The sequence below is a fragment of the Platalea leucorodia genome, assembly GCF_965183815.1.
Source record: "Platalea leucorodia genome assembly, chromosome: 7".
NCBI lineage: Eukaryota > Metazoa > Chordata > Aves > Pelecaniformes > Threskiornithidae > Platalea > Platalea leucorodia.
In genome coordinates this window covers 7,686,310-7,711,143 of record NC_138829.1, presented here as the reverse complement: position 1 = coordinate 7,711,143, position 24,834 = coordinate 7,686,310, and the positions used below count along the sequence as shown (strand labels likewise).

At 47.5% G+C, this 24,834-nt stretch overlaps 1 protein-coding gene across 1 annotated transcript in view; it reads right to left on the bottom strand.

Annotated features, from left to right (window-relative positions):
- Positions 1-283: 283 nt before the first annotated feature.
- Positions 284-24,834, bottom strand: part of PRKCH (protein kinase C eta) — a 120,261-nt gene continuing 95,710 nt past the window's right edge. Inside the window, exons 11-14 of the mRNA XM_082317016.1 lie at positions 20,514-20,652; positions 19,380-19,568; positions 1,933-2,076; positions 284-462 (exon numbers count right to left, since the gene is read on the bottom strand). Of these exons, the coding sequence (XP_082173142.1) occupies positions 316-462; positions 1,933-2,076; positions 19,380-19,568; positions 20,514-20,652 (619 nt within the window). The 3' untranslated portion in view covers positions 284-315. The remainder of the gene's footprint in view (positions 463-1,932; positions 2,077-19,379; positions 19,569-20,513; positions 20,653-24,834) is intronic.

The following is a 24,834-nucleotide window of genomic DNA, read 5'->3' as shown; positions in this document are numbered from 1 at the left end:
ACGCTGACTGCTCGAATCCACTGCAAGCGGTGACATTCAGGCTGAGCCAACGAGCTCAGCATTCAATTCTCTGTCTGCATCAGCTATTTACAATATCATGTTCGTTCCACCCCTGTCAATATTTGATCCAAGAGCTGCATAAACCCTACAAACACAGGAAGGTTTCAATTTCACATTAAGATAAAGTTGACAGTGGTGCTGCTGTATCGCATAAAGTCAGTGCACTGTTACTCCTTGAGAATGAAACTTCTGGTAAACTTGGTTTTCATTTCATTTCCCCCCAGTCCTCTCAGCAGCTCTTCCCCAGAGCCGTAGCTATTGCTGCAGTTCTGGGCTTGTGAATGAAAAGTTTCTAAATTCATCTTGGTTTATCATCGGAAGAATTCCTTCTTCAATGGGAGTCAGAATGGGCTCCTCTTTTATAAAATCTGGATCAAAGTTGCTCACGTCATCTTTGGATTTCTGTCAAACGGAAAAGACAAAGGAAAGAAATATCAAAAATACGTATCACCTGCTTAATACTCGCTCTGCATCTTTGTTCTGGTCTTGAGTGCAATGAACCATCGCCTCCATAACCCCAGCTGAGCTTACTGAAAGCTTTTTCTGGGGTTGGACTGGGAGCAGCCAAGTGCCCCCACAGAGCCTCTCACCGTGCAAAGCCTTTTACAGCCTCTGCAGGCTTCTGACAGGGAAACCCCTCGCTGATTTAACTGACGCCACCTCTGACGGGTTGCCTGCCTGGACACGGCAGGGCAGGGCACATAAATCAGTTCCTTTCCCCAAGTGGCAGCACAGACCCAGCCACTCGAAGCAGTTATCAGCCGTGTTTCCAAGTAGCTGACTCCGCGCAGTCCCTCCTTATCTGCAGAGTGTCTCAGCTGGGTTTTGGGGCAGGAGGGGTACGCTCCTCTATGTGCGAGCCATTAAACTTGCACAATAATGAATTACTGGGCTGTGGGAAGACAAATGGCTTGCCTCCAGGTGCTGGATTCCTTGCTGCGCGCCACAGTGGGACTGCTTACAATGCACACACACAAACTGGGTTTGTGGCACGTTTTGACAAGGCGTCTGTTTTTACTGCATCCAGAACAAGACGTGTTATTGACATTGAAGTCTAATGTTCCCAGATCCTGTCCAGCTCATGGCGGACTGAGGAAGCTCCCTTAGCCTTTGATTCAGGTCAAGAAACAACTCAAGAGCCTGATCTTGAGCTGCCACAGCTCCCCCGCGTGCCTGATCCTGCACCCAGTGATCTTCCTGGAGCAGGACTGGGTTGACCATTGCCACTAAGAGCTTGCAGAGTGACCACAGCATGAGACAAAGCCACTCCAGGTGACAATTTCAAAGGCAAGGAAGCCACAACCTTGGAAAGGCTCTCCATGGAGAGCAGCACTCTTCTATCACAGAGCATCCTTAGGGCTGTGTGGCACCTCTGGGAAAAGGGGCAGCACTGTGTCCTCTGCAGCCTGTCTGCCATGTGAACCCCTCAGCTGACAGTGGCCTGAGCAGGGAACACTGTGCTGGGTGCCGTACAGACGGCGAGAGACAAGACAAAGACAGCCCAGTTGTGAAGGGGTAGGTGGCGTGGGCAGGATGAGGATTACTTACCCTGTTTTATACTTGGGGCAAGGCAGAGGGTAGTTAGGTGCCTAATCTGCTGCAGCTGCTTTGACAAACCTCCATCTTTTGGCTGAACTGCCTTTGAAAATCCAGCATGGAGGGGAAAAATGACCTGTACAACATCAGGTGGCCAACCAGCAGCCAAGCCAAGACCAGAGACCTCACCTCCCAGCTCCTGGGCCATGGCTTTTGTGTCAAGGTTGCCCTTCCTTCACCTCCTTTCCTGTCTCATGGGAATAAACCTGCTTATAGAGCCCAGGAGAAAAAAAAATCACCAGGGATCCCTTTCCCCCACCCCTCCTTCCCACGTACAATTCGGGGCCTGAACGGTGGCTCCATCTGACGCTGGTTCAGCAGGTCCCAGTCCAGATCTTTGAAGTAGGGGTGCCGCAGAATCGCGCTCTCGCCGCCCAGCCCCGGGCTGCCCAGCCGCATGTTGGGGTTCTTAGTCATGAACTGCAAAACAAAAAGGGCTGTTTGTTTCCTCCCATCCGGCAGGGAGAGGGACCTATTAGAGTCGCACAAAAGCTTGTCCTCAGCTTTCCTGTTGAACCCAGTTGCTGGCCAGGCTTCTCAATTTCATTGTACTGGAACCGCATGCAAGGCACTTGACTCATTCTCTAGAGGAAGAAGTCGGGGTGTATTTCTCCTTGGTCCCTTTTCTTTTGGTCGAATCCTTGGTTACCGCAATAAGAAAGTTGAATTGCATCGTTTGCAACATGATAAATGTTGGCACAGTGGTTTTGGTGGCTATTTATTAATTTCTCATGAATACAAGCTCGCTCTCAAATGCTGCTCACCAGCCAGCCAGGCTTTGGACTGGAGTCAGTCCTGAGCTGTGTCTTTTTCCTAAACCTCAGCCTGCTGAAGCACAGCCAGAAGCCTACGCTTTCCTTCCCGTCATCTCAGGAAACAGGAAAATGAGCAAGGCACTGGCTTTGAGAGCCCCCAAACCCCGAGCAGATGCGAGCAGACAGGTGACCATCTCCTCTCTTGACAGTGAAACTCTAAGAGAGGATTGCTTTTTGTAACATTTTCACTCTGCTACCAGGGAAAAGAAATCTCAGACCTCAGCCAAAGTGCCCTGATTTGCCAGGGAGCAATGAGAAAAGCCGTACATCATGCACACAGCGCGAGAGGGTCCTGGCGGGTGCCCTTTAGGTCCCGACAAGAATGATGAAGTGCGAGTGCTGCAGATATTTCTTAAGGGGGAATATCAGGGGAGGAGGGAAATCCTTTTCCCAGGCAGAAAAAAGAGCTAGTTGGCTTGTTAATTTAGGATTATAGTTCTTAAAAATTCAGTAAAAAACAATCTTTCCCCTCCCCTCAAGTATTTCTAATTCATTAGAGAAATCAGGTTATGTTTAAACTGGGAAAATAGCCGCTTTTATTTGTCTATTGAAACAGCAGCATAAAGCAAGCTCCACTCTGGTGGAGGTGTCCAGACGATTTCCTCGAAGATGAAAGAGCATTATGTTTAGCAAATAGCTGAACCAGCCAAACCAGACAATCGGTCACTGTTTCGGGAATGACCAAGTCTGCTGCATCTCGGCAATGGGGAAATGAAAAGAAGGGGAGGTGCAGCGAGAGACCAACTTCATTCTGACTGTAGGAGCTTTTCAGAAGGTACAAATTCTCCTAGGACGAGCGGATAAAAGGTCTAGTCATTCCCTACCTAGAGAGAAGACGGGGAGAAGAAAGACGACTGCCAGATTTATTTTAGAAGTCTCCCCATTACCCCATCCTGAGGGGGCTTCAGAGCCGAAGTAGACGGGGCATCTGCAGCCGAGACCTTGCAGGACCCCAGACTCTGCTGACATTAGCACAAAACCCTCAGCTCCAGCCTGACCTCCTGAGCCTTTTGAGGACGTGTGCTGCCACAGGATTCCCTACGGCAGAACTGTTTTCCACCATCTCACCCCAAAACATCAGTAGAAAGTACTGCTGAGTGCACCCAGATTTGTAAGAGCAGTCACCAGGAGAGGAGCAAAGCCAACGTCGCTCTCTGCAGCTCGGGTCTTCCCATGCTCTCTCTGGATTCTTCAGCCTCTGGTTATGCAGCATTTCCATGGTCAGGCCCAAGTACAAGCACAACTTCATCTCCCCAACCCTTTCAACCTGTTTTTCTCCCTTTCTACCAGCAGAACCCAAACACTCTTTGTTTCCCAAGAGACTCTGCCCCAAAATTTCTGTGGGATACTGATCTCCAGACAACAGCTTGGTTTCCAAACCAGAAATAGGTCAAGCCAAAAGCTCTCAGAGACCTGGTTCAGACAAGCCTTTGCAAGTCTTAAACTAAACTTCTTTGGTTTGCAAAGCAGGCCAGAAATCTCCTGGCAGCCCCATCTTTCTCTAGAAATTCTCTGCTCAGCTTCTTTGTCCCCCCAGACAGATATCTGCACCTCACTAGCTCTTATTTGCATTGCTGGAACACCTAGAAAGCTCAAACAAGATCAGAGCTCACTGGTGCTGGAAGTGGTATAGACCAAAACAGTCCAAAATAACAAGATAAAGAGGAGAGAAGGAGAGCTGGGAATAAGTCCCATGTCTCCTGGCTCTTGACCTACCACTGCCTCCATTACACCAGGAAGCTTCTGCTGGAGGAGAAAAAAAAAATCATGAACGCAGATAATCTCTGAAAAGGGCTAGTAACATGCTTTGCTTGGGTTCCATTCATGCTCAACCATATAAGACGAAAACCTAAACTGGACCGCCCATTCCCAGACCAGTCCAGAGCCCTGGGATATAAAAGTGTGTTTACATTCCTATTTGCTTGCTTTATTCCATATAATGCCAAAATTGCACCAAGCGAAGGCATCCGATGCAACAAGTTGAGAGCCAATGTAAATGCATTCCTGGCTGCTTAAAACACCCTTTTTGTTAGGACAATGAGGATTAGCCAAGGGCCATCCCTTGAGGTGGGCTGTTTTGAGCTCTGAAAAAGCAAAACATAACATTCAAAACAAAATGACTGTTCAAAATTTGACCCGCCAGCTCCAATGTGTGCATTGGACCCGCAGGCTGAGAAACCTCAGTTGGGTAACTGTAGGCACCATCTACCTAGTTGGGTAGCTCAAAGAAGGCAAGAGGAAAGAAAAGCCTTCAAAAATTCACCCAGCGCTGGAACATGTCCCCCTGTCTGGGTGCTGAGAGCGATGCCGGGCTGCCGCAAAACCCCTCTGAATTAATCCTTGCCTCCGACAGGAGCGAGCTGACCCATGGGACAGCCGATCAAACAGCACCTTCCCCAGCTGCCAGGCATGAGGTCAGTGCCACTGCCTCTCTTGCTCTGTAAAAACAGGGCTTTGAAGCAGAAGGGTACCAAGGGCTGGAGTGATCCACCAGCACCATAAAGCACTCTGGACAGGTTTCTCTAAGCTTGCTTCCCAGATATTGTAACCCTCTAATGGAGGCTAGCAGGACCCTGAAAGTGAATATAAGTCATGCACTCTAAAAAGAGTATCAATGCAGTGTGAAGAGGCCTCCCTTTCATGGCAGTCAAACTCACAGTGATCTGCTCCAACAAAAGGGTGGGATATCATTTCAAAGGGCTGTCGGTCTCTTATCATTAACTTACATCGCTGATAAACATATTGTACGCTGCACTGAGACCTCTCAATTGCATCTGTGCGTGGGAACCGGCACTGAAAATGTTTTCTTTAAACATCATCATGCAGTACGTGGAATACGTTCCTGTATCGTGGGCAGCCGCAGCATCCCTGCAGGTTACTCAGCCTGTGGATGTACGCCCGCCTCCACACCCACGGGCTGTGACAGAAAGTGAGAGATTGGCCATTGCTGCTCTTCCCTTACGTAAAATCTCCTGGCGAATTTTGGAAACGTCCGGTCCGTCACAGCCTGCTGAAAGCGGGGTGTTTTCTCTGGGAAGCAGCTCCAGTCTTTATTTGACAATTGGGCTGCAAAGCAAACCATGACTCCAACAGAGACAGTACTGATGCTTTGCACTGCAACAGAGTTACCTGCCTTACTGTAAGAGGTATATAAAATTAAAGGATGAAAATTTTGAAGCCAGTTTCCACTAAAATGAATAACTAACCCTCTCAAACACTATTTGAACTCACCAGGAATGAATGCACTGACAAAGAAGTAGATGAAGTTTTAGTCTGCGTTGTCCAGTATGTCAGGAAAAACCAAAAGACTATAATGACCTCTAAAAGGCTCAGAAGCCCATGCGTCCTTCTCTTTCTCTCTCTCTGCCTTAGGCAGTACTGACATTTCTCTGCTGCGATAGGGCAGCATCTGATGGCCAGTCTCATGCCGCCTTTGCTATCTGATGGCACTTCTAGCAAAGCAAACAAAGAACTTGGGGTTTCTGAGGAACTTAATTAGAAGCCCAGCCTTCATCTCTGAAAGAAGCAGCTGGAGCCCATACACCTGTCTCTGGCCATATAAGAAGCACTTCTGAACCGAACAGCAGCAGGAAGGGTAAAGCTGTGTGCCCAGAGCACGCAGACGCTGCCCTCTGCTCACACACAGGCTGTGCAGGGGAAAGGTTTTTGGAAGTGCGGCTAATCTTCCACCTGATCCCTTCGGCTGCATTCAGAAAGAGCTAGAAAATGTCTTACGAAGTGTTGGCTGTTCCTGGCATCCATGGGAAGGCCAGAGTTGGACTCTTGCTTCACAAGTTGGACAGCCCTAAATCTCCTTCCAAGTACAACCCTCCAGTGTTTTTGCAGGTGATGAGAGATGATGTTCAGCAGAAAGTTTTTCATGGCAAAATGTCATCTCCTAGTGTTTACTGAGTACCTCTAATTTAGCATGATAATCCAGAATCCAGCATGAATCTCAGCCTCTGGCACACAGAGCCCAGTGTAGAAACACACAAAAAAATTCAACAACAACAAGGCAAACCAGAGGTGTTCCTGAGCAAAAAGAAACATGTAATCACCCAAATCCAAGATGCCTCCCAGCAAAACCAATAGCAAGACTAGCAACTTTAAACCTGAACCAGGCTGTCAAGCCCTCACTCTGCGATCACATCCAACCATGGGGAATTATCCCATTCCTGGTGTAAAGAGCCCCTTGGGAGCATCCTCAGACTGGGTCCCTTTGGGCTACACCAGTTTGCTGAGCAGCAAACCCAGGCGAGGCTCTCGCCGACCTCAGCTAACCCTCTCAGCAGCGTCGCAGCCAAAAGCAGCAGCTGGAATGAGCCAAAAACATGACTTCACGAGATCATTTGAAAACATTTACTGAAAGAAAATGCAGCAAGCCATGACAAGAAACTAAAAGCTGAAGGAGGGCCCGTGAAGTTACAAGGAAAAAATGCAGACATAGCAGTGCCAGCCATTAGGAAAAATCTGCATCAGCCCTGGGAGCTCAGCCCACGAGCAGGTGAGGGAGAGCAGGGGATCCGTGCCGGTCCTCCCCTTCACCCACTACACGGCTCGGATTGTGCTGGGAAGGGCTCCAGGTCTCCCAGTCTGCTGGGCAAGGCTGTACTGGACTTCTCCAGTGCTGCTCACATGCAGCGTTGCAACTTCTGTCTCAAGAGGCTGAGTTTGCAAATCAGTCTTACAGCCTGGAAGTTGGTGAAGGGAAGTTTGCATAAAACAGATGTTTCCAAGCATTAATTTCCTTGAATTAACAAGTTCCCTTTCTCAATACTGGAATCCCTGATAGGTTTTAACGTAACTCATGTATGTGCTATTTGCATCAACGTAATTAATTTAATGAATAATATCACAGTGACTCGATTACGTGAAATTGCGTCACGTTCCAGGACAACACTAACAAGCCCAGACCCCTTCACACAAGTAAAGTGCTTCAGGAAGGGGAATGCAGCTTTCTGCTCAGCCATTCCCTTCACATTGACAGCCATCTGGACGAGGAAGAAATCGTTATTTCTTGTATTAAAGAAAGTCTTAGACGCACCAGCTCCCATCCGGACTCTGTTGCCTTGGGCAGGCCACGTCTACCTTGTAAGAGAAAGCCCATGCCCCTGAGCAGCTCATCTTTCAAATGCAAACGCATGGCAGAGATGAAGGCTGTCCCCCATCTTCCAGGCAGGGAACAGAGGCCCAGAGAAATTCATCACTTTACTTTGCCAGGAGCTCAAGGCCACCCCATCGCAAAGATGATGGCAGACCCTCCAGTGCCACCTCCTCTCCATCACAGCTTCCACGTGCCTCAATGGGCCCCTATTCAGGACTGTGCCAATGCTACAGTCAACCCCAACCCCTTCTGTTAAAGGAAAGAAAGATTTCCCTGTTCATGACATTAACATTTCCTGCCTGTTGGTGCTTCTCTCATGTTGCTACCAAAGTGAAAAGCAGCAGCCGCACAGGAGATTAACACCCTGTAGCCTCCCCTCTAGTAACGAGGGAGAGTGGGGAGATCGGGAGATACCCAACACGCTCGTCTTCGTTAAGATTCATGAGCTAAACTAACAGGGCAGAAATTAACTCGAAAGGAAATAAGATTTCTCAAAGATCTATTTGATCTCAGACAAAAGGAAATAGTTATATAAATAGAGCAATTACTCTAATTAAGGCTTCCCTCCATGAATCTCTCCACTGAATGCTGCAGTTGCCGAAAACAGTTTGGCCGCCTATTATGTAAGACAAACAAACCCACAGTCTGGGGTTTCATTAGCCTTCATCCACCCCTAAACAAAGGAGAAGAAAGATGGCTCTATGGCTCTGTCTGTTAATGTCTGTATTATTTTTAATGATTGGAAGCCAGGAGGCATTAGCATAGCAGAGAGACTTTTTTTTTTCCTTTCTTACTTTTTTTTTTTTTAATAAAAAGTTGTTCTTTTGAGCCAGTCTTGTCTTTTTGCTCTCTTGGGCAAGGCTCCCATCACCCTCCATCACAGTCCGGCCGAGGCGATGCTCGCAAGCGTATCTCGCTTCCCCATACGAGAGCAAGGCAGGGCTCCGACACACAGGTGGGTTACGGGGAGCGAGGGAGTCAGCACAGCCTGATTTCACTAAATGGTGTCTGCTGAAGCTCCATGGTCCCGGGAGCAGGGTAGTCAGAGAGCTCTCCCATGGAAGCCCTCGTACTTATGACAGCTCAGCTGGTGCCTGGTAACTTAAACTACAGCAATTTGGCTGCGGGTGTGAGCCGGGCACTTGGGAGCCCGAGTCCTACTGACCTTCAGTGAGGACTGTGCTGCTGAGAATAGACTCAGAGTCATTGCGGCTCTCTCAAGTGCTACCTCTGCGTTACACTGTGGATTTGCTTTGACTGCAGCCATTAGAGACCATGTGGCATTTCGGCTTCCTACCCTACACACAGCAGGATCGATTGCTAAAAGCCCTGATTCGTACCAGTGCAATTCATTGTGGTGCTGAGCCAGAATACGACCCATGCATGCACAGGGTGCTTCTACCCCCATGCTGGGTCCTGGCTGCAGAAAACTGTGAGCCGGTGAATCCCTCGGTGCAGAGAAGGTCTAGTGAGCGCAGTGCCAGGGATCAGAAGTACAAGACTGCCCTGAAAGCATTTGGGGAGGGGGCGGGGGGAGAGAAAGCGAGATCTCAGTTATTTCCTTTTTGAGATAAAAAATGGAATGGGAAGGGAGGTAAAAACCAGTCTTCAGCCCTGCTCCTAAAAGCCAGAAGACTGTAACACTAAGCATGACAGCAGTCACATGTTTAATGCAGCAGCCACAGGCAAGAAGGACAAAATGTCAGTGCAGTGGATATTAAGCAGATAAATTTGATCTCGCTTTCCCCCAGTGCAGAAATGGCTGCTCGATGCTGCCCAGTCAAAGCTCGAGGGAACAAGAAGGATTAACTGTATTGCAAACAGTGCTGAGCAAGAGACTAGCAAAATAAACCAAGGCAGACAGAGCAACTCACGTGTGGGATAGACACATCTGGCTCCAAATCTCCTAGTGGTGTAAACTGATATAACTTTGCTGACTATCACCAGGAGAGAATCTGGCCCAAAATATGGGAATTAAATCTTGTCTGAATAGCTACAGACTTCCTTGCTGTGCTGAAATGAACCTGTTTCCCTGCCTCTCCCCACTCGTCAACAAATAACTCATCAACACCAATACAGAATGAAAAGACCACAAGTATCAAACACATATTACCCCCTGATGACAGCTAGTGATTGTCAATACTTCTGTTTTGTACTCCTGTAATAAACAATAATAAACAGAAATTAACTTTAGTCATTAGATATATGGAATATTTAACATAGGTTTTAGTCAAGATGTCACTCCAGAAATCTGTGTTTTCAGAACTGATGAGTCAGCCCCAGTTCCCTCGTGGGTCACCCGCTGCACAGGCTGCTCAGGCAGTATCAAACTCCAGCTGCTGTTTTTAAATTACCCCAATTGGACTATAGGTACAACACGGGGATATGCAGGTCAATTACTAAATCAATCCATCAATCAGAGTAACACAAACATGGAGGGAGAATGAGCATCACACTTATTAACAGACTGGGGGCATGATCCCACTCTTGTTTTAAGCAGTGGTAAAATCTCCCCAGGGTTGCATGGGAAAACAATTAATCCTTTTCTGATAGTCTTGTCAAGAGGAACCGGGAATCTATTACACAACCCTGGGTGGCCTATTTACATAGGGTCAAGTACAAAGGGGACTGAAGTGCCCCAGACAAACCTGTAAAGGCCAATTAAGAAAAAAAAAAAAAAACAAAAAAAAACCAACCTCACAGGAAAATACTTCAAAGGAGCTTTTTTGTGGTCTTGGTTATATTTCGATTCTTTTAATTTTAAAGTTCCTGAAAAGACACAGCAGGTCAGAAAGTTCAAAGCTGGAAGGATGAGTAAGACCTACAGCCCTGAATAGCTCGGACAGTCGAAGATTTGTTACCCCTGTAGCGGTGCTGAGACCTCCCAGTTAGATGGACTGGGGGCTGCACGGCAAGAGCTGGTCCCATCATTCATTAATCATTCCCATCTCCAGGTTGGACCCAGGTTCTCAAGGGAATCCTTGGGCCTTCCCCCAAGACTGGATTTTAATGGACTTCACCAAAATGCCTTTGAGGGTCTACACTCGCACTGTTTAACTGTGGCAGAGCTGAGAAGGGAGCCCAGGCCACAAGTCTTAATGGTTGGACTTGACGATCTTAAAGGTCTTTCCCAACCTAAACGATTCTATGATTCTTAGACTTGGCCACGGAAATCGCTTCCTCCTGAGCACGTAGGAGCTAGCAGAAAAAGAAGAGGGGGAAGACAAAGTCGGCACAGTGAATGCTCCTTCACTTTTTTCCCATCCCTGGCAGGAAAGAGGAGGACAAGTCACACCTGACATTACAATAGGCAGGGTTAGGAGCTTCTGTTACAAAGCAAATCTGAGCCTGCATGCCGTGGACTTAAACAAGAAGCTAATTTCAGCCTAATTGGAAAGGGAAAGGTAAAAGACCTAATGACTACTTCAAGGTGCATTTGGCCTTGGCAAGCTATACAGAGACAGCTTTAGTTTTCTTTCACAGTGAATTATTCAGAAGCATATTACTGTGGGGAAGAGGAGCACATCAGAAAGGGGTGTGATCGATCGACAGAAGAGATTAAAATCACTGGAGAAAGCTGTTTGCTGTTCAAGAATTAGGAGGCAAAGAGTAAGAGACAGCATGTTACAGAGCTGGATATGCACATTCAGGCAAAAGAGGTAAGGTGGCGATCTGTGGTGGAGCACAGCCTCGTCACTTCACCGCAGTCTGTGTTTATGGCAAAAATGGTCTAGATGAGAGGTCCTTTAAAACTGCAGAACTCCTTCCCAGCTGGGAAACGACAAGCTCCGGAGTCCTGCTTTTGCTGCAGAGGCTCTGGAGCCAACCAGGAAATGCAAGATGAAAGCACTTCTAAAACACAAAATAAAGAAAAAAAAAAAGTTTACAGAGATCCAGCATAGGGTTTCACGGAGATTCAAATATTGGCCTGACTCTGACAGCCAAAGCTTAATCAAACTGTGCAAGAGGATTTATGGAGCCTGCCAACTCTGAAGAGATGCCAAGGAGAATAATTTATTGGCATATTTGAAGGCATTTTTAATATCTGCCTTTGTTAGCAGGCCTCTCAGCTCTGAGAATAAAGCAATGAGCTCATCTAGTTCCCTCTTTGATTTCAGTAGGTCCACCATTGTGTTGTTCCTTTTAATCTTTGTCTAAAAAATACTCCCGGCATCTGGTTCATTCAGAAACAAGTTCATTCTGGCTGTTCCAGCACTGCACATGAAAGATTATCTGCCTTTTTTTCTCTGTTGGAAAGAAAGAACCTGGCCCGGATCTGTAGGATGCAAGTGCAAAGGAGAGACATATGCCTCGTGCAGAGTGATGTAAAGGGAACGTAGGCAACCTTGCACCATCAGCACACGGCTGCCTCGGTTCACACCTTGTATGTGTTCAGGAGAGGCCTGGGGAGCACAAACAGGGGGGTTTGGTCTAGCTCAAACAGTGGCCAAACTGACCGCCCAGGACTTAGGGAGAAGGCTAGGCACAAAGGCAACGGGAGGCACAAACGCGTTGCACTTGGAGGTGCCAAGCAAAGCACAGCCCAGGTATCCTGAGTCATGTGCTGCTTGCTGTAGCGTGCAGGGAGGATGCAGACACCCACCGTGGTACCTGAGCCGGTGACAGCTAGTTCTGACCTCCCACTATCCAGGCGTGCTGGAACCCGAGCAAGTGCAGCGTATGAAAAGAATAAACTTATCCAAAGAAGAGTTCAGAAGATCTCGCTCTCCGTGCTGATGTTCAGGGTGGGCAGCTGCAGTGAGTAGGCAGCTTGGACTCCACGAGATGACCATCAAGACCATCCTGAACTTAGAAGTCCTTGCCAGCAGTCCAAAACCAGCCCTTTGCCCTCCACTCCTCTGTCACAGCAAACCGTTAGCTTTGATTATGTTAAAAAATCTGCCTCTAAGTCTTTCTGCTGTGAAAATCCTGGCCTCTGCCTTCTCTCCTCATTAATGGCATTTTCAAGTTGCTTATGGTGGTGGGGCCAGTCTGGTTCAGCATGGAGCACTCACCGCCCAGAAAGCCTTTCTGAAAATAAGCTGCAGCACATGCAAAAGGGGTCCTCACTGAGGGCTGGGGCAATCACGGTGGCATCCCCTCAGGATGGGCAGCTTACTCCTCCCGCAGCACAGCTCAGTGTTCACTTTGCTTTCTCTCCTTCAGCTGGGCCTGGGTGGAGTGCCCTAGGGAAATTTCTTTCCTGCATCTCTCCAATCTTCTTTCTCTTCACATGGCAAGTGCATGCAGCGCAGCCTGAGTCTCCAAGGGCTCCGCTGGAGCTGTTATCCTGCATCCAGCCAGACTGGACCGCCCTGTGCTTTGACCACGCAGGATATTAGAAGTTCCTCAGAATTATCTTTGGAACGGCAAGAAATAACCACCCAAACCCTGTACTCCCCAGGGAATCCTGGATTTAACTCACACACAAACATAATAATCAAATTTATCTCTCATTAGGAGCCATTACTTGGAATTCCTGAGAAACGATGGGCTCATTTTCACTAGAAGGAGAGGCAGAGGAGGGTACCCTTCAGATCTAGTTTTTCCTCATCTAGTATCACCTGGAAATTTGGGGAAGAAGAAAACCCTAACATACACACACACACATACACTTTCCCCACTGCTACCTAACTTATTTCTACGTATGTATATGGATATACAAAGCATTTCTACAATTCACTATCAGTGCCCTCTAAGTTAACCTCTTGTTCTAAGGTAGAATTGGGCCACATTTTAAAATAATATCCATAGGCTTCCTCCCATCAACTCACGAGAAACTGCTGGTGGAGCAACACACTACTCATTACAGTACCTTGTGGGGAAGTCTCTTGTGTCTGATGGTTACCCAAGTGACTGAGGGACCTAAGGCGGCCTCATATTCACTCTTCTGGGCAGCAAAGGAATGACAAACTTCTGTAGAAAGTTTCGAGTGGTTTTTTTAATTAACAAGATGAAAATTGGCCGAGCTGTTGCGGAAAGGCCCCCATACCTCTCTTCCGCTGAAGATGAAGTGGCTGGTTGCCGTCTGCACGGCAACATTCCTGAGCCCTTTTCTTGCTCTCCAGAAAAACCTGTGTGCGCTGCCTCCTAGCAAAGGGGGATAAGTTACACTGCCGGCGAGCCCTCAGCAGTGAATATTGTGTGTGCTAGCTGTCCAAACAAGCCAAAAAACCTAAGGAACTAACTGAAAAGCCCTAGTTTCTGGGTTTCAGTCTGTGACATGGGCTCACAGGAATGGGAGAAGAGACTTGTCCTTTCTCGATCTGGGCTTTTTTGACTTCTTGATCAGGCTTCAAGGCTGTCTGGAGGCAAAGGGGTTGGATTTAAACTGTGGCCCATTTAACCATTCCCCCTCCTGCTGCTCCCAAGAGCCATGCAAGCTCCCTCCTGGCTGCTGGCAGAAGCCAGGAAGGAAATCCCAACTCCCTCAACTTGCACTCCGACAGCCAAAACTGAGTTCATAAAGCACAGGTCGTCAGAGCAGGACCTGGCTCCTGCTGACCCACACAGCATCGTTGTTGCTGCGGCTGAGCTTGAGGCACTAATTCCCAAACACAACAGCCCCTTGATGTTAACGCGGCAGAGCAAAGGGGATTTTAAGCAAGTCTGCAAGGGCAAAGTCTAATGGAGGATGGGGAGGTGGTGGTGCATGTGAGTGTTAGACTTCAGCGGTGCCGTCGGGGTGCAGAGAGCACCGAGGTATCTGGAGGGGGGAAATGAACTCGGTGGCACAAAGCAGCAGAGAGTTCACTAAACCAGAGTATTTGCCTTTTGAGTCACCATCACTTCCAGGCTATTGTTCGCTAGAAAAACAGATCGACTTCAAGTTTTTCTTTTGCGTCCTTGGCACTGTATTGCTGGCATCATTTTTCTCCGAGATATGGGTCATGTTTGCTCTCAGCTGAGCTCCCTCACCTTTCAATCCCTCTCACTCTTCACACTAAGCCATCAGCATTTGGACTCTCCCGTCCTGTTCCATGTGCGCTGGGTGGGAGGTGCAGGCTGCTAAAACCACAGCCAATTTCCTCGGCACCTTCCCCTTTTCTTGCCCGGTGTTTATTTTTCACGTGAAAACCACTTGGAGGGGGACATAACCATTTTTGCCCAGTCTCTTAACTCCAGTAGTGTTTTCTTCAAAATGCATGTTTTTAACCAGCTGGAGGGAGAACAGGCTTTAGTCTCATTTGTGTCCCCAAAATATACAGCTACAGGCAAGGCTGCCCAAGCCTCACTTTTGGAAGGAGCATTTCTGCTAGGCCAGAAGTGTTTCAGAGCTCACATTAAGACTGGAGGTTGGCACACAAATGCCAAGAGAGACCCTCAGCTTCAGCAGACTCAGCTGTGACAGGAGTTCAGAGATCCAAGGCGCAGAAGGCAGAGCAATGCTAACGCTTCCCTGGGGAGATGCTGCTTTCTAGCCCCTGCAGTTACCTGGCTCTGAGAGTGAAAACATCTAAGCTGCAATTGCTCACCCAAGTTTCCAAGCCTTTGGGCCAACCGTTGCTACTTCAGATCATCAGTCCATGGAGCGACTCAATAGGCTTAGCCCTTCTCTCCTCATCTGAAACCAGACTTGGAAAAGAAAATCCCTGCAGCTTTCCCTGTGAATTTGCTTCCCATTACGCCATCGACTTTTGAGACCCAATGTGCACTGTGCCCCTTCATTCTCCCCTCCAACTAAGCCTGACTGTTAGCAAGACAGCGTGATTGAATTGCATTTGAGAAAGTCATACGTGAAGCGAGCGAAACATGCTGCCAAAATACCACCCCACTTATGGGAAACGGGAGGATTGTATTTCATTTTGCAGTTCACTCAGCTGAATCCCAAAGCCTCTGGCTGCCTGAAAAGCCACCCTCTTGGCTCAAGCACTTTTTGCTAGCGACAATTTACAAATTCAGAGCATCGACATGCTGTAACAAAGCAAACTCCAGCTGCACTCTTGCCATAAAAGATGTGGTGCGGCAGTCTCTGCTCGCCGTATGCTCACAAAGTTTCTCTTTCACAGCCTCTTCGTCATCAGACACTGGTGACTACTCTGTCAGCTGATGGCAAAGAGTATTTGAAAGAATTTCTTTTACAGACACAAACCCAATAGCTCCTCTGGCATAAACAACTTGTGACTGCATTCAGGTAGGGCTACAGAGAAACCTTTTTTTGGGGGAATCAAAATCAAAGCAAAACTTACGTTTAGAATGAGCTGAAGTGGTCTGAATCCGTTCAGCAGCAATTCTCCTTTTTTGCACTTTTTTTACTCCCACAAGCAAATCCATGCCCAGTTTGACTTGCTAACACAAGCAGGGGAGACCTCAGTTTAAGTCCCTCCGCCTGACTTGAACCATCAGTACCTAAATTCCCCAGTGACACACTCAGACGGGGCAGGGTACATGAATGAGATTTTCTACTTCCCTCCTCTGGAATACTGACTCCAGCAAAATCCTGCTGATTTACACTGATTTAGCTCTGCCCTACTCTTTCCCCAGCTCTTGAGGGAAAATATCAAGGACAAAAAAACATTAAAAAGGGAAACAGATAAAAACTTCTTTTTCTAAAGCACAAATATTTCTGCTTTCAATTCTAAACAAGGTCCCAGGGCATTGAGGTTGTTTTTGTTTTCCTTGACACCAGTGCTCAAGAACACACCAGAAACACCCAGTGACCTAAAGGAGGTCCTAAGGACGCATTTTGGTTATTATCAGGAAACTTCAAAGATGAACAGGATGCAACCTTCAGAAATCAGGTGGTTTCTGATGGGGAGAAATTAGTGAAGCACAATTATGGTAAACAAAAGCAAAACAAAAACAACAGCATCCGTGAAATGGGTCCTAAAACCTATTATCCTTCTTTACAATGAAGCTCTTCATGAAGGCAAAGGGATCAAGTGCTTTCTAAACCTAGATATATCCATTTGTAGAGCATCTCTAAGCACCTACGCCTAATTGCATCTTCCTGGCAGAAGAATTTGATTTTTGTTTCAGAGCTTTGTACCACTCACGACTAAGTGAATTCTCACTAGTCCTGTTCCACGTTAGAGGCCAGAACTTTTAGTGAGGGGATAATCCAGTTATTAAGGCTATTAAGGCCTTAGCCAGCAATACAAGAGACCCCAGGTTTAATTCCCTGGTCTTCCATAGGCTTCCCATGCCATGTAATTACTTACAATCATTTATGTCACTGCAGTAGTTGAGTGCTCCGATTTTCCAGAGCTTTTAATATCATGGGTTAGAAAGCACTGTCGCAGCTCGAGTTCACTTTTTGTTGGAGGTAAACACACTCGTGATTAGAAGATGCTCACATTAGCATCAGAAGTCTGTGAGAAAAAAAAAAATCTACATAATTTAGCAGCTAGAAAATCTACTGTCTTCCTTCATAAAATAGTCACAAGGGAACAAAAAAACCAGGTTCACCACTCTGTGTTATACTGACACCTAAAAATACTGACCAAACGTTATCAGTACGCTGCAAATACAATACCTCAGCAGTGATCACACTTGTTATCATTCAAAAGCAATCAAAGTGTGTGGGTTTTTTCATCACAGCCTAGAGCCCCAGACAATCTCATGACAGGATGTTTCCTTCCTGTTAAAGCCAACATGCTCTGATGCCTCTAAAACTCAGCATAAAAAAGGGAGGGGGAAATGAGGAGCTCTTCTAGTGAGCAGCTCCCGATCCCAAAAGCAGCTACTGTGAAGCTGCAGAAATTCAGGCTGTAGCCAGCTATCATCAGTGCTGTAAAATAAGATGCAAAAGTCACCTCCAGGTAACAAGCCACCCAGGGAACAGAAACACCGAAGAACTGAAAGTCCAGTAAAAATTTCAGTTGCAACTTCCCACTAGTTAATCACAAGGCTCCTGGTTAATGCCCTAAATTTCAGCCTGTTTCCCAGAGCAGACATAGCGTAGTGCTTCTTTCGAGCAACGCATGTGCATTTCAGAGACGCGGTTTTGCTTTCGCTTGGGTTTCACCAGCAGCACATGATACAGCAGGCAAGCAGGGCCGCGATTACTTTTCCAGGCAAGTAACCAGCAACTGCTGAGTGGACTGTGCAGTTTTGGACATGCTTGGTCGATCTGTATTCAAATTCTTAGCTCCCTCCTCAATTCTGGCCCTCTTTCTCCAGTGCCTCTCATCACGCTGCTTGCCTGTTCATCACAGAAGGGACCCACTGTTAAAAATTGGGCTCTGAACACGGGCTGGAGCAGCCTGTGGTGACTGCAGCTTGTGCTGGCTGTTTCTGCGAGGTTCCTATCAGAACTAGGAAAATAAGCATTTCATCAAGAGGCTAAAACACAAATCATATTTGATTATACCCTGAAATTCCTGTTGTGATGAGCGTCTATCTGACCACATTTTACCTTCATCTCATACTTATGCAAGATACCTGCAACAAATCCACTCTGCTATTACTTGTCACTGCAGAAGAGGAATTGGCTAAGGCATTCAAGAGTCCCAATCCAACAACACGAACGTTGCTCCAGAAGCTGCAATGAGTCTGAACTTCACTTTTTTTTTTTAAATTTTCAATACGTTACAGGTTATTTCCAAAACCCAAGAGGGCCTTCAGTATGACAAACGATCATTCCCGAGCACAACCTGTGATTTCAAAGCACAACCCTTTGCCTCCTCAAGTAATGGCTTTTATTCTCAGTTGATTTCTGTGGAATTTATTAGATGCATTTTCAGCTATGGAAAGTAGTTGCTCAGTTCATATACAACAGAAAACTTTCAGCAGAAAACTTCTGCATTCTTGCTACTAAAGATCTGATGAAAACAAACTCTCCTCTTTCCTTTAAATGGTCCCATCATTCATTGCCCCATTTCTTTGAGTCAGTGCTCCACAAGTTACTATGAATTACTATCTTATCCAACTATTTCTTAGATCCTCTATTATCACAATATTTAGTAGTATCCAGTCTTAAATGCATCTTTGTTCACAGTGTTTTTGCAAGGATCCTTCTCTCTCCAAAGGGTGTTTAAAGATATTAAGTGATTTGATCAGGGGCAGGAAGAAGTCAGTAGCAGAACAGCCAAGTTAGGTATCCTGATTCCTAGGTTAACACCCTCATCATTTAATCACCTTTTGATTCATTACGGTAAAGCCAGGCAGTTCCAGTGCACGAGGCACCGTTTGTACACACACAGCCTGAAATCTTAAAAAGCTTCATTCCCATGTCACAGGCAAAGATGTGAGGCACATGGATAAGAGAGCTCCTGGGAAAATTCACAGATAAATGGTAGAACAACAGCTAAGTGTGGCCAGCAACAGCTCTCCTCAAACTGTTTGCTGTACAGCCCCATTTTTTTTCTCCCAAACACACAAATATCAAAACCCTGTCTTTGTATGCAGGTAGACAGCAATCCCTGGGGGACGGCTGGTATTACCAACAGTCCGAACAAAGGATTATCATGAAGGCTTCACTTCTTCGCCACCCCAGTCGCATGGAAATCATATGTTCGCTACTGATTAAATAGTGTGTATACCTGCTGCCTCTGTTCTGGAAGATGACCATACATTGTAAATCATTAAGTCAGCCCGGGAATGCCCAGACACAGAGACATGCACACACTTTGCTTGCCAAGTTGGCTGCTGAACCATATAAAGGACATAACTATGCAAACACACCTAAGTGTGGCAGGATTTTTTTGTTTGTTTGTTTACCCTTCAATCCAAGATAAGAAAAAGGTCAGGGTCAGGGTAAATGCGATTTCTGAGTGCCCATTAACCCAGCCATGTTTTCTTTTGCTAGATTTAGGCTGGAGAAAGCCAGGACGGAGAGCACGCAAACAGCCAAAGGAACTCACTGCTTTGAGGATTGCCACCGCGTCCTGCTGGAGCCACGTTGGGTAGACGACTTCATCGTTCAGAATGGCCTCGAAGAGGTCGTCCTCGTTCTCCGCCTCAAAGGGCGCATGGCCGCACAGCATCTCGTACAGCAGCACGCCCATGGCCCACCAGTCTACGTCAGGGCCGTACAGCATCTCCTGCAGGATCTGAAGAAGGGATCGGAAAGAAATATCAACCTGAAGCTTCTTAAACGGAGCAGGGGAGGAAAAAGGATTTGGAAACATTAACACAGAAGTTCTCACTACTTCCTAACAGCGCTCTCTGCTAGGCTGGCTGCATGTCCAGGAACATATAGGTGATCTCAAGGTGGGAACCCCCAGATCAGCACAAAGGTACCTCAGATGCATTAAAGAAGGGCTGAACTAGCTTGGCTGCTCACAGGGTCACCTGGGAAACAAGCCCTTAGAAGCGATGCTAGGGCTTGGCAGGAGGAGAAGGGGCATTTCAGCAAAACTGGCTGAGCCTCAGAAGTGGCAGAGCAGCCATGTATGCGGGTTGATATTGCCTTTTCCTTGCCCCTGGGAAGGAAATGGTCACCCGTCTCCGATGGCAAGGCTTTCAGCTAGAGAGGGGAAGGGGCGCGAGTGTGTGAGAAAGGCACAAACACCAACCACAGACAAAAATTCGATTGTGTTGAAGGATCTGAAACCCTGTCAGAACATCTGGCAGCATCTGGAGGGCAGCTGTTCCTTAAAGAGGTGTTTATTAATTTTGTAGTGAGATTGGGGAATGACAGGGAACAGGAGGAGGTAGAAAAAGGAACTGGGAAATGGGGGAGAATTCAATCTCCTTTCAAACTGGGCCAGTATCTGTATGTGCCTGAAGATTTTTGCAGCTGCGCCTCCGTTTTTCACCTCACGTTTCCTAAAGAAAAATATGGGCTTATCCTGGTGCCTAGCCTGAAGGTTTACTCATGCTTTGCTTGCACCAGGGACTGATAATACAAGCATACACCTAGGAGGAAATCTTGCACCTGGCAGTCAAATAAGGTGTAGCTAAAGACACCAGAGAGTACACTTGCTGTTCCAAAGCTAACCTACGCTTTTCATATTGTAACCAAGGTTTCCTGGCCAAAGAAAGGTTTCCTATACCTCCGGAGCGATGTAGTCTGGTGTACCACAGAAGGTGGCTGTGGTAATGCCATCGTGAATGCCCTCTTTGCACATCCCAAAGTCTGCCAGCTTGCAGTGACCCTCGTAGTCCAGCAGCACATTGTCCAGCTTCAAGTCCCTGCAACGAGAATCGTTCACCGAGTCGCTACGTGCTTGGAGCAGCCCCAGCACAAATGGAGGCAGCGTCCCAGGCCTCAGAAGCTTAACCTGTAAACTGGACAAGCCTCATCATCATAAAAAAATAAACAGAAGTCATGCAGGAGGGGTTTTCTTTTGCTTCATCTCTTACAAAAGGGAGGGAGGAACAAACATCATTCTTCCGAACTACATTTAATATGGGCAGGTGCTATACGAGTTCGCCCACATGGCTTTCCAAACACACCACAAGCCTGGCTGGCAGAGCTCCTGCTCATTTAGCTCTGGGACTCGCTGGAGCAGAGGTTGCCAGAGCTGTCAAATTGCGTAATGATGTCATGATGCAGCAAAACGCACTGCACGGGACGTGCTCTGATTCAGCAAAGCGCTGCGCCGGGAGCACACAGCTGAAGCCAGGGAGGCATGCAAGGCCTCTTTAGAGGGGCAGCAGATCCCCTCTTCTCCTGACATGTGGGGGGGTTAAGTCCCAGATTTCCCTGTATCGGGGCAAGCCTGACTGATAAAACCCACCTGGAGCGTTATCTAAGCTGAGACGTAATGAAACTCCCTGCCGACACCAAGCCACATGGGCGGGGGGAATCTTTGGCCAGCATAGGGTGCCTCCATCATAAGGCAAAGTCTTAAAGTCCTCCCAGATGTACTGATTCCAGCAGGACTGCACTAATGTAAGAAGAGAATGTGCCCTGTAGCACTCATGGCATGGGGACCTCCTTGTCACTGTCACAAGAGACCTGCAGCCAGCCAAGCTGCAGAAAGGCACATTTTCCAATACATCACCTCTAACAGCCTGGGAGCTCCTCATCAAAAGCAGAGCTGCCAAAATGACAGAGCCCTAACAAAGCTTATCAGCTTGCCTGACCCTGAGATTGCCTGAGGGAATAGCCCGCAGTCAGAAGCGCCGTCAGGAACATGACCAGAAAGCACGGGGTCATCTGCAGACTTAGGCAATGACTTCCTAAAAACACATACCAGCTCATAGCACCTCTGCTTTTCAGCTGCCAGACAAGCTCTGGGCACAGTCACGGATGGAAGAAAGGAGCTATGATGGGAGCTCTGTGCGGTACAAATAGGTCACAGTTCATTTTTTGAACTATCTGTCTCAGGTATTGACCCAAGGGTTGCACAGAGCCCTCACAGCAGCTCTGAGCCAGGGAAGTGGTGTTACCATCGCCATTTTGCTGAGATGGAGGACACCTTACAGGCCTAGACAAAGCCACTTTCAAAGTCATTCAGATGCCCAGATAAGAATCAAATAACTAAATACATTTGGGAGTCTCAGGGCCCCTTCATGAAATCCATGCTGGAATTTGATCCATTTTGCCCTCTGGTTGGACATCTATTTCCCTGGGAAGGGGGAGCAATGGGGAGGGTGGTAACAGAGGTGGTGGCATCTCCATATCAATACGAAAACCTATGGGTGAGCTGAAATCTGAATCCAGCTTGATCCTGTTCATCCTCTGTCTATGATCTTAAAGTGAAAACCAGGTGGTTGATTGCTGTGTTGTGCATCGGCATTTCTACAGCCCATACCACCACCAGAAGCCTCTCTGGAGCTTGAGACAGCTCTCCCTCAACTTCACTGTTGCAGTGGAAAGACCAATGACGCATTGTGCTAGACAATCAGAGCCACAATCTGTCCTAAGGAGATAAGAAAAAGTATTATTAGCCTCTTTTGAACGGATGGGAAAGCGAGGCGTAAAGATTAAGAAATTTGCCCGTGTCCCCCAGAGCCAAGACTGAACACCAGCTTCGTGAATTCCAGCTCCGGATCTTAATCGCAAGATCATACACCCTCTCTCTTCAACTTTAACACATGACATGGCAACACAAGTCAGCAAAAAGCCCTCTGCAATGATGCTGCCCTTCCTAGCAGGCCCACCAGCTATCCGGTGGCCAGTGAAATTTGGATGCCAAGGACAGTGCCCATGCCTGTCTCATGCTGCAGTGTTTGCTCTGGGTGGGATGCTCAGCAGAACACACTTATTTTTCCCCTTCTGAGAATCAAAAATGGCTGTTAAGGCATGTGGGCAAAGGCTTGTCCTGGAAAGGCTTTAGGCGAGCACAGTGAGAGGTATTGTACGTGCTCGCCCATGACAGTACGCCTTCAGCAGCAGTTTACAGCCAAAGCTCCTGTTGCTCTTCCCTGTGGTTCCTGGCAGAGCAGGGCAGCCCTCCGAGCATGAAGGCAGGCCTTGTTTCCAGGAATCTGCAATAATGTGGTTGAAACGCGCAGTTTATTCTTGGCTCCGTTTTAAATGCAGCAAACACCTTTTTGGTCCTGGGCAGGCCTGACTGTTGGAGGGTGCCCCTAAAGGTGCAACTGGAAGGGGAATTTTGGCGAACCTGCTTGGAGATCCCCATTCCAAACCTCCCCTCACTCCCCAAAACATCCGCCACGTCCTGGCATGCTTTGGGAATACCTCAAAATACACCTTCCTTATATCCGAGCCAGCAGAAACACAGTCACGTACATTGACTGAGCAAGTTACAGTCCCTCATGGAGAGCCTGAGGAGCAGAGGCAAGACACAGCTACGAGGCAAGGCCAGCTCTGCAGACCAGATCACCAGCCACTCTGCCACTTCTCAGCCTCTGCCCCGCAGGACATGCTGCAGAAGGCCCGAAATCCCTGCTAGGTGCGTAATGCATGATGCTCATCGTCAAGATGGCAGGAGCTTCTGCAGGTGCAAGAGCACTCTGCGCTTGCTGCATCCTCCCAGAGAGCCTCTATATATGTAATAGCCATTAAATTTAAGCTGTCTGCCTCTCACTGAGCGAGTACAGTTTTAACCACCCAAGGCAAATCTCCAGCCCTTTGGCTTCTCTACATTGCACATTAAACCCATTAAGAGCGCCTGTTGTCTCCTCCTGCAGCTGGGACACCGGCTTCTCCTGACTTCTTTCCAGCAACGTGAAATCCAAAACTTGCATTTTCTATTTTTACATAACCTGTAACGTGACATTAATCTGCTCTCACTTGCTCAGGCGCTCTGGCTACGTGCGGATCATTTTAGAAGAGGACCTCCTGTGACCATCAAGACTTCTCAATTCTCTTCATTTGGCAAGGCCAGAGAAGATGGCCCCACGCATCCCCCTTGGAGCAGGTCTCATGGGCCAGTACAGCGGCAGGCTCAGCCACGTGGCTCCTCTCCGGCAGCCCCATAGGATAATTCTCTGGGAAAGTCGCGGTTTAGTCTCATGTTCGAGCATTTGTCTCAAGCGATCCCAGCAGTCGTAAGCTCTGTACTCGCTGCTTGACGTTGACAGGTCTCCCCGTGCGTCGTATCCTGTGAACCAGCACGGCCACATGAGAGGAAAAACACTGACAGGTTTCTGAGATTTACAAGGAGCTCTTCATTTGCGCAGCAAGGATTCCGGGAAGCTGATGAAACTGGAAGTCATCCAGCTCAGAAAGCCCAAATCTACCTCATTTCCTTAATACTTGCATTTTCCATTCAATATTTTTAGCAGTTCAGTGAAGCAGTAAAGGCGGAGAGGTTTTCTGAGGGCTGCATTTCTAAGGTCCTGCTGAGGTTCTGCCTTTCACCGGCAAACCTCCACTGGAAAAGAGGCTTCACCCGACTTAGAAAGGCAGCCTTTGTCCTCGCAGGCAGCTACGGCACATCGGCTTACGGCCTCCGTTTAGTCTAGACCCAGAAGAAACGACAAAATGAGCTGCTTCAGCGTCACTCGCTGGAAGAGGTGTTCTTTATACATCTGCCGCTTGAGTTTAACATTTGTAAAAAAACCCCAAAATTACAATTGCAGATGATCCGGTCCTTTTCTGAAGCATCTGTCAAATGCGATTTCCCTGCACCAGGGAGTTTTGCCAGTGAATAGGTGTTATACACATACCTGCCACTCGCTCTGCTCCGATCATCTCACTCGTGATTTAGAAACTATATTTGAAAGGATGAGGTTTGGGGTTTTTTTTCCTCTTTTGGCTTCATCACCCTGTGTTGTAAGGGCTGTGCGTGTAGTAAGGATCTTCTTTGCAGTAGTAGTGGTGACAGAAACGAGCTTCCAGTTTCAATGCCTCAGCTCGAGGTTCTCCCAGGTTTGGCAATTCCAAAGATCCACTTTAAAGCTCATAAAAGCCTGCTGCTCCCATCTCAATGCAAATCACTTAGTCATGAAAGATGTAGG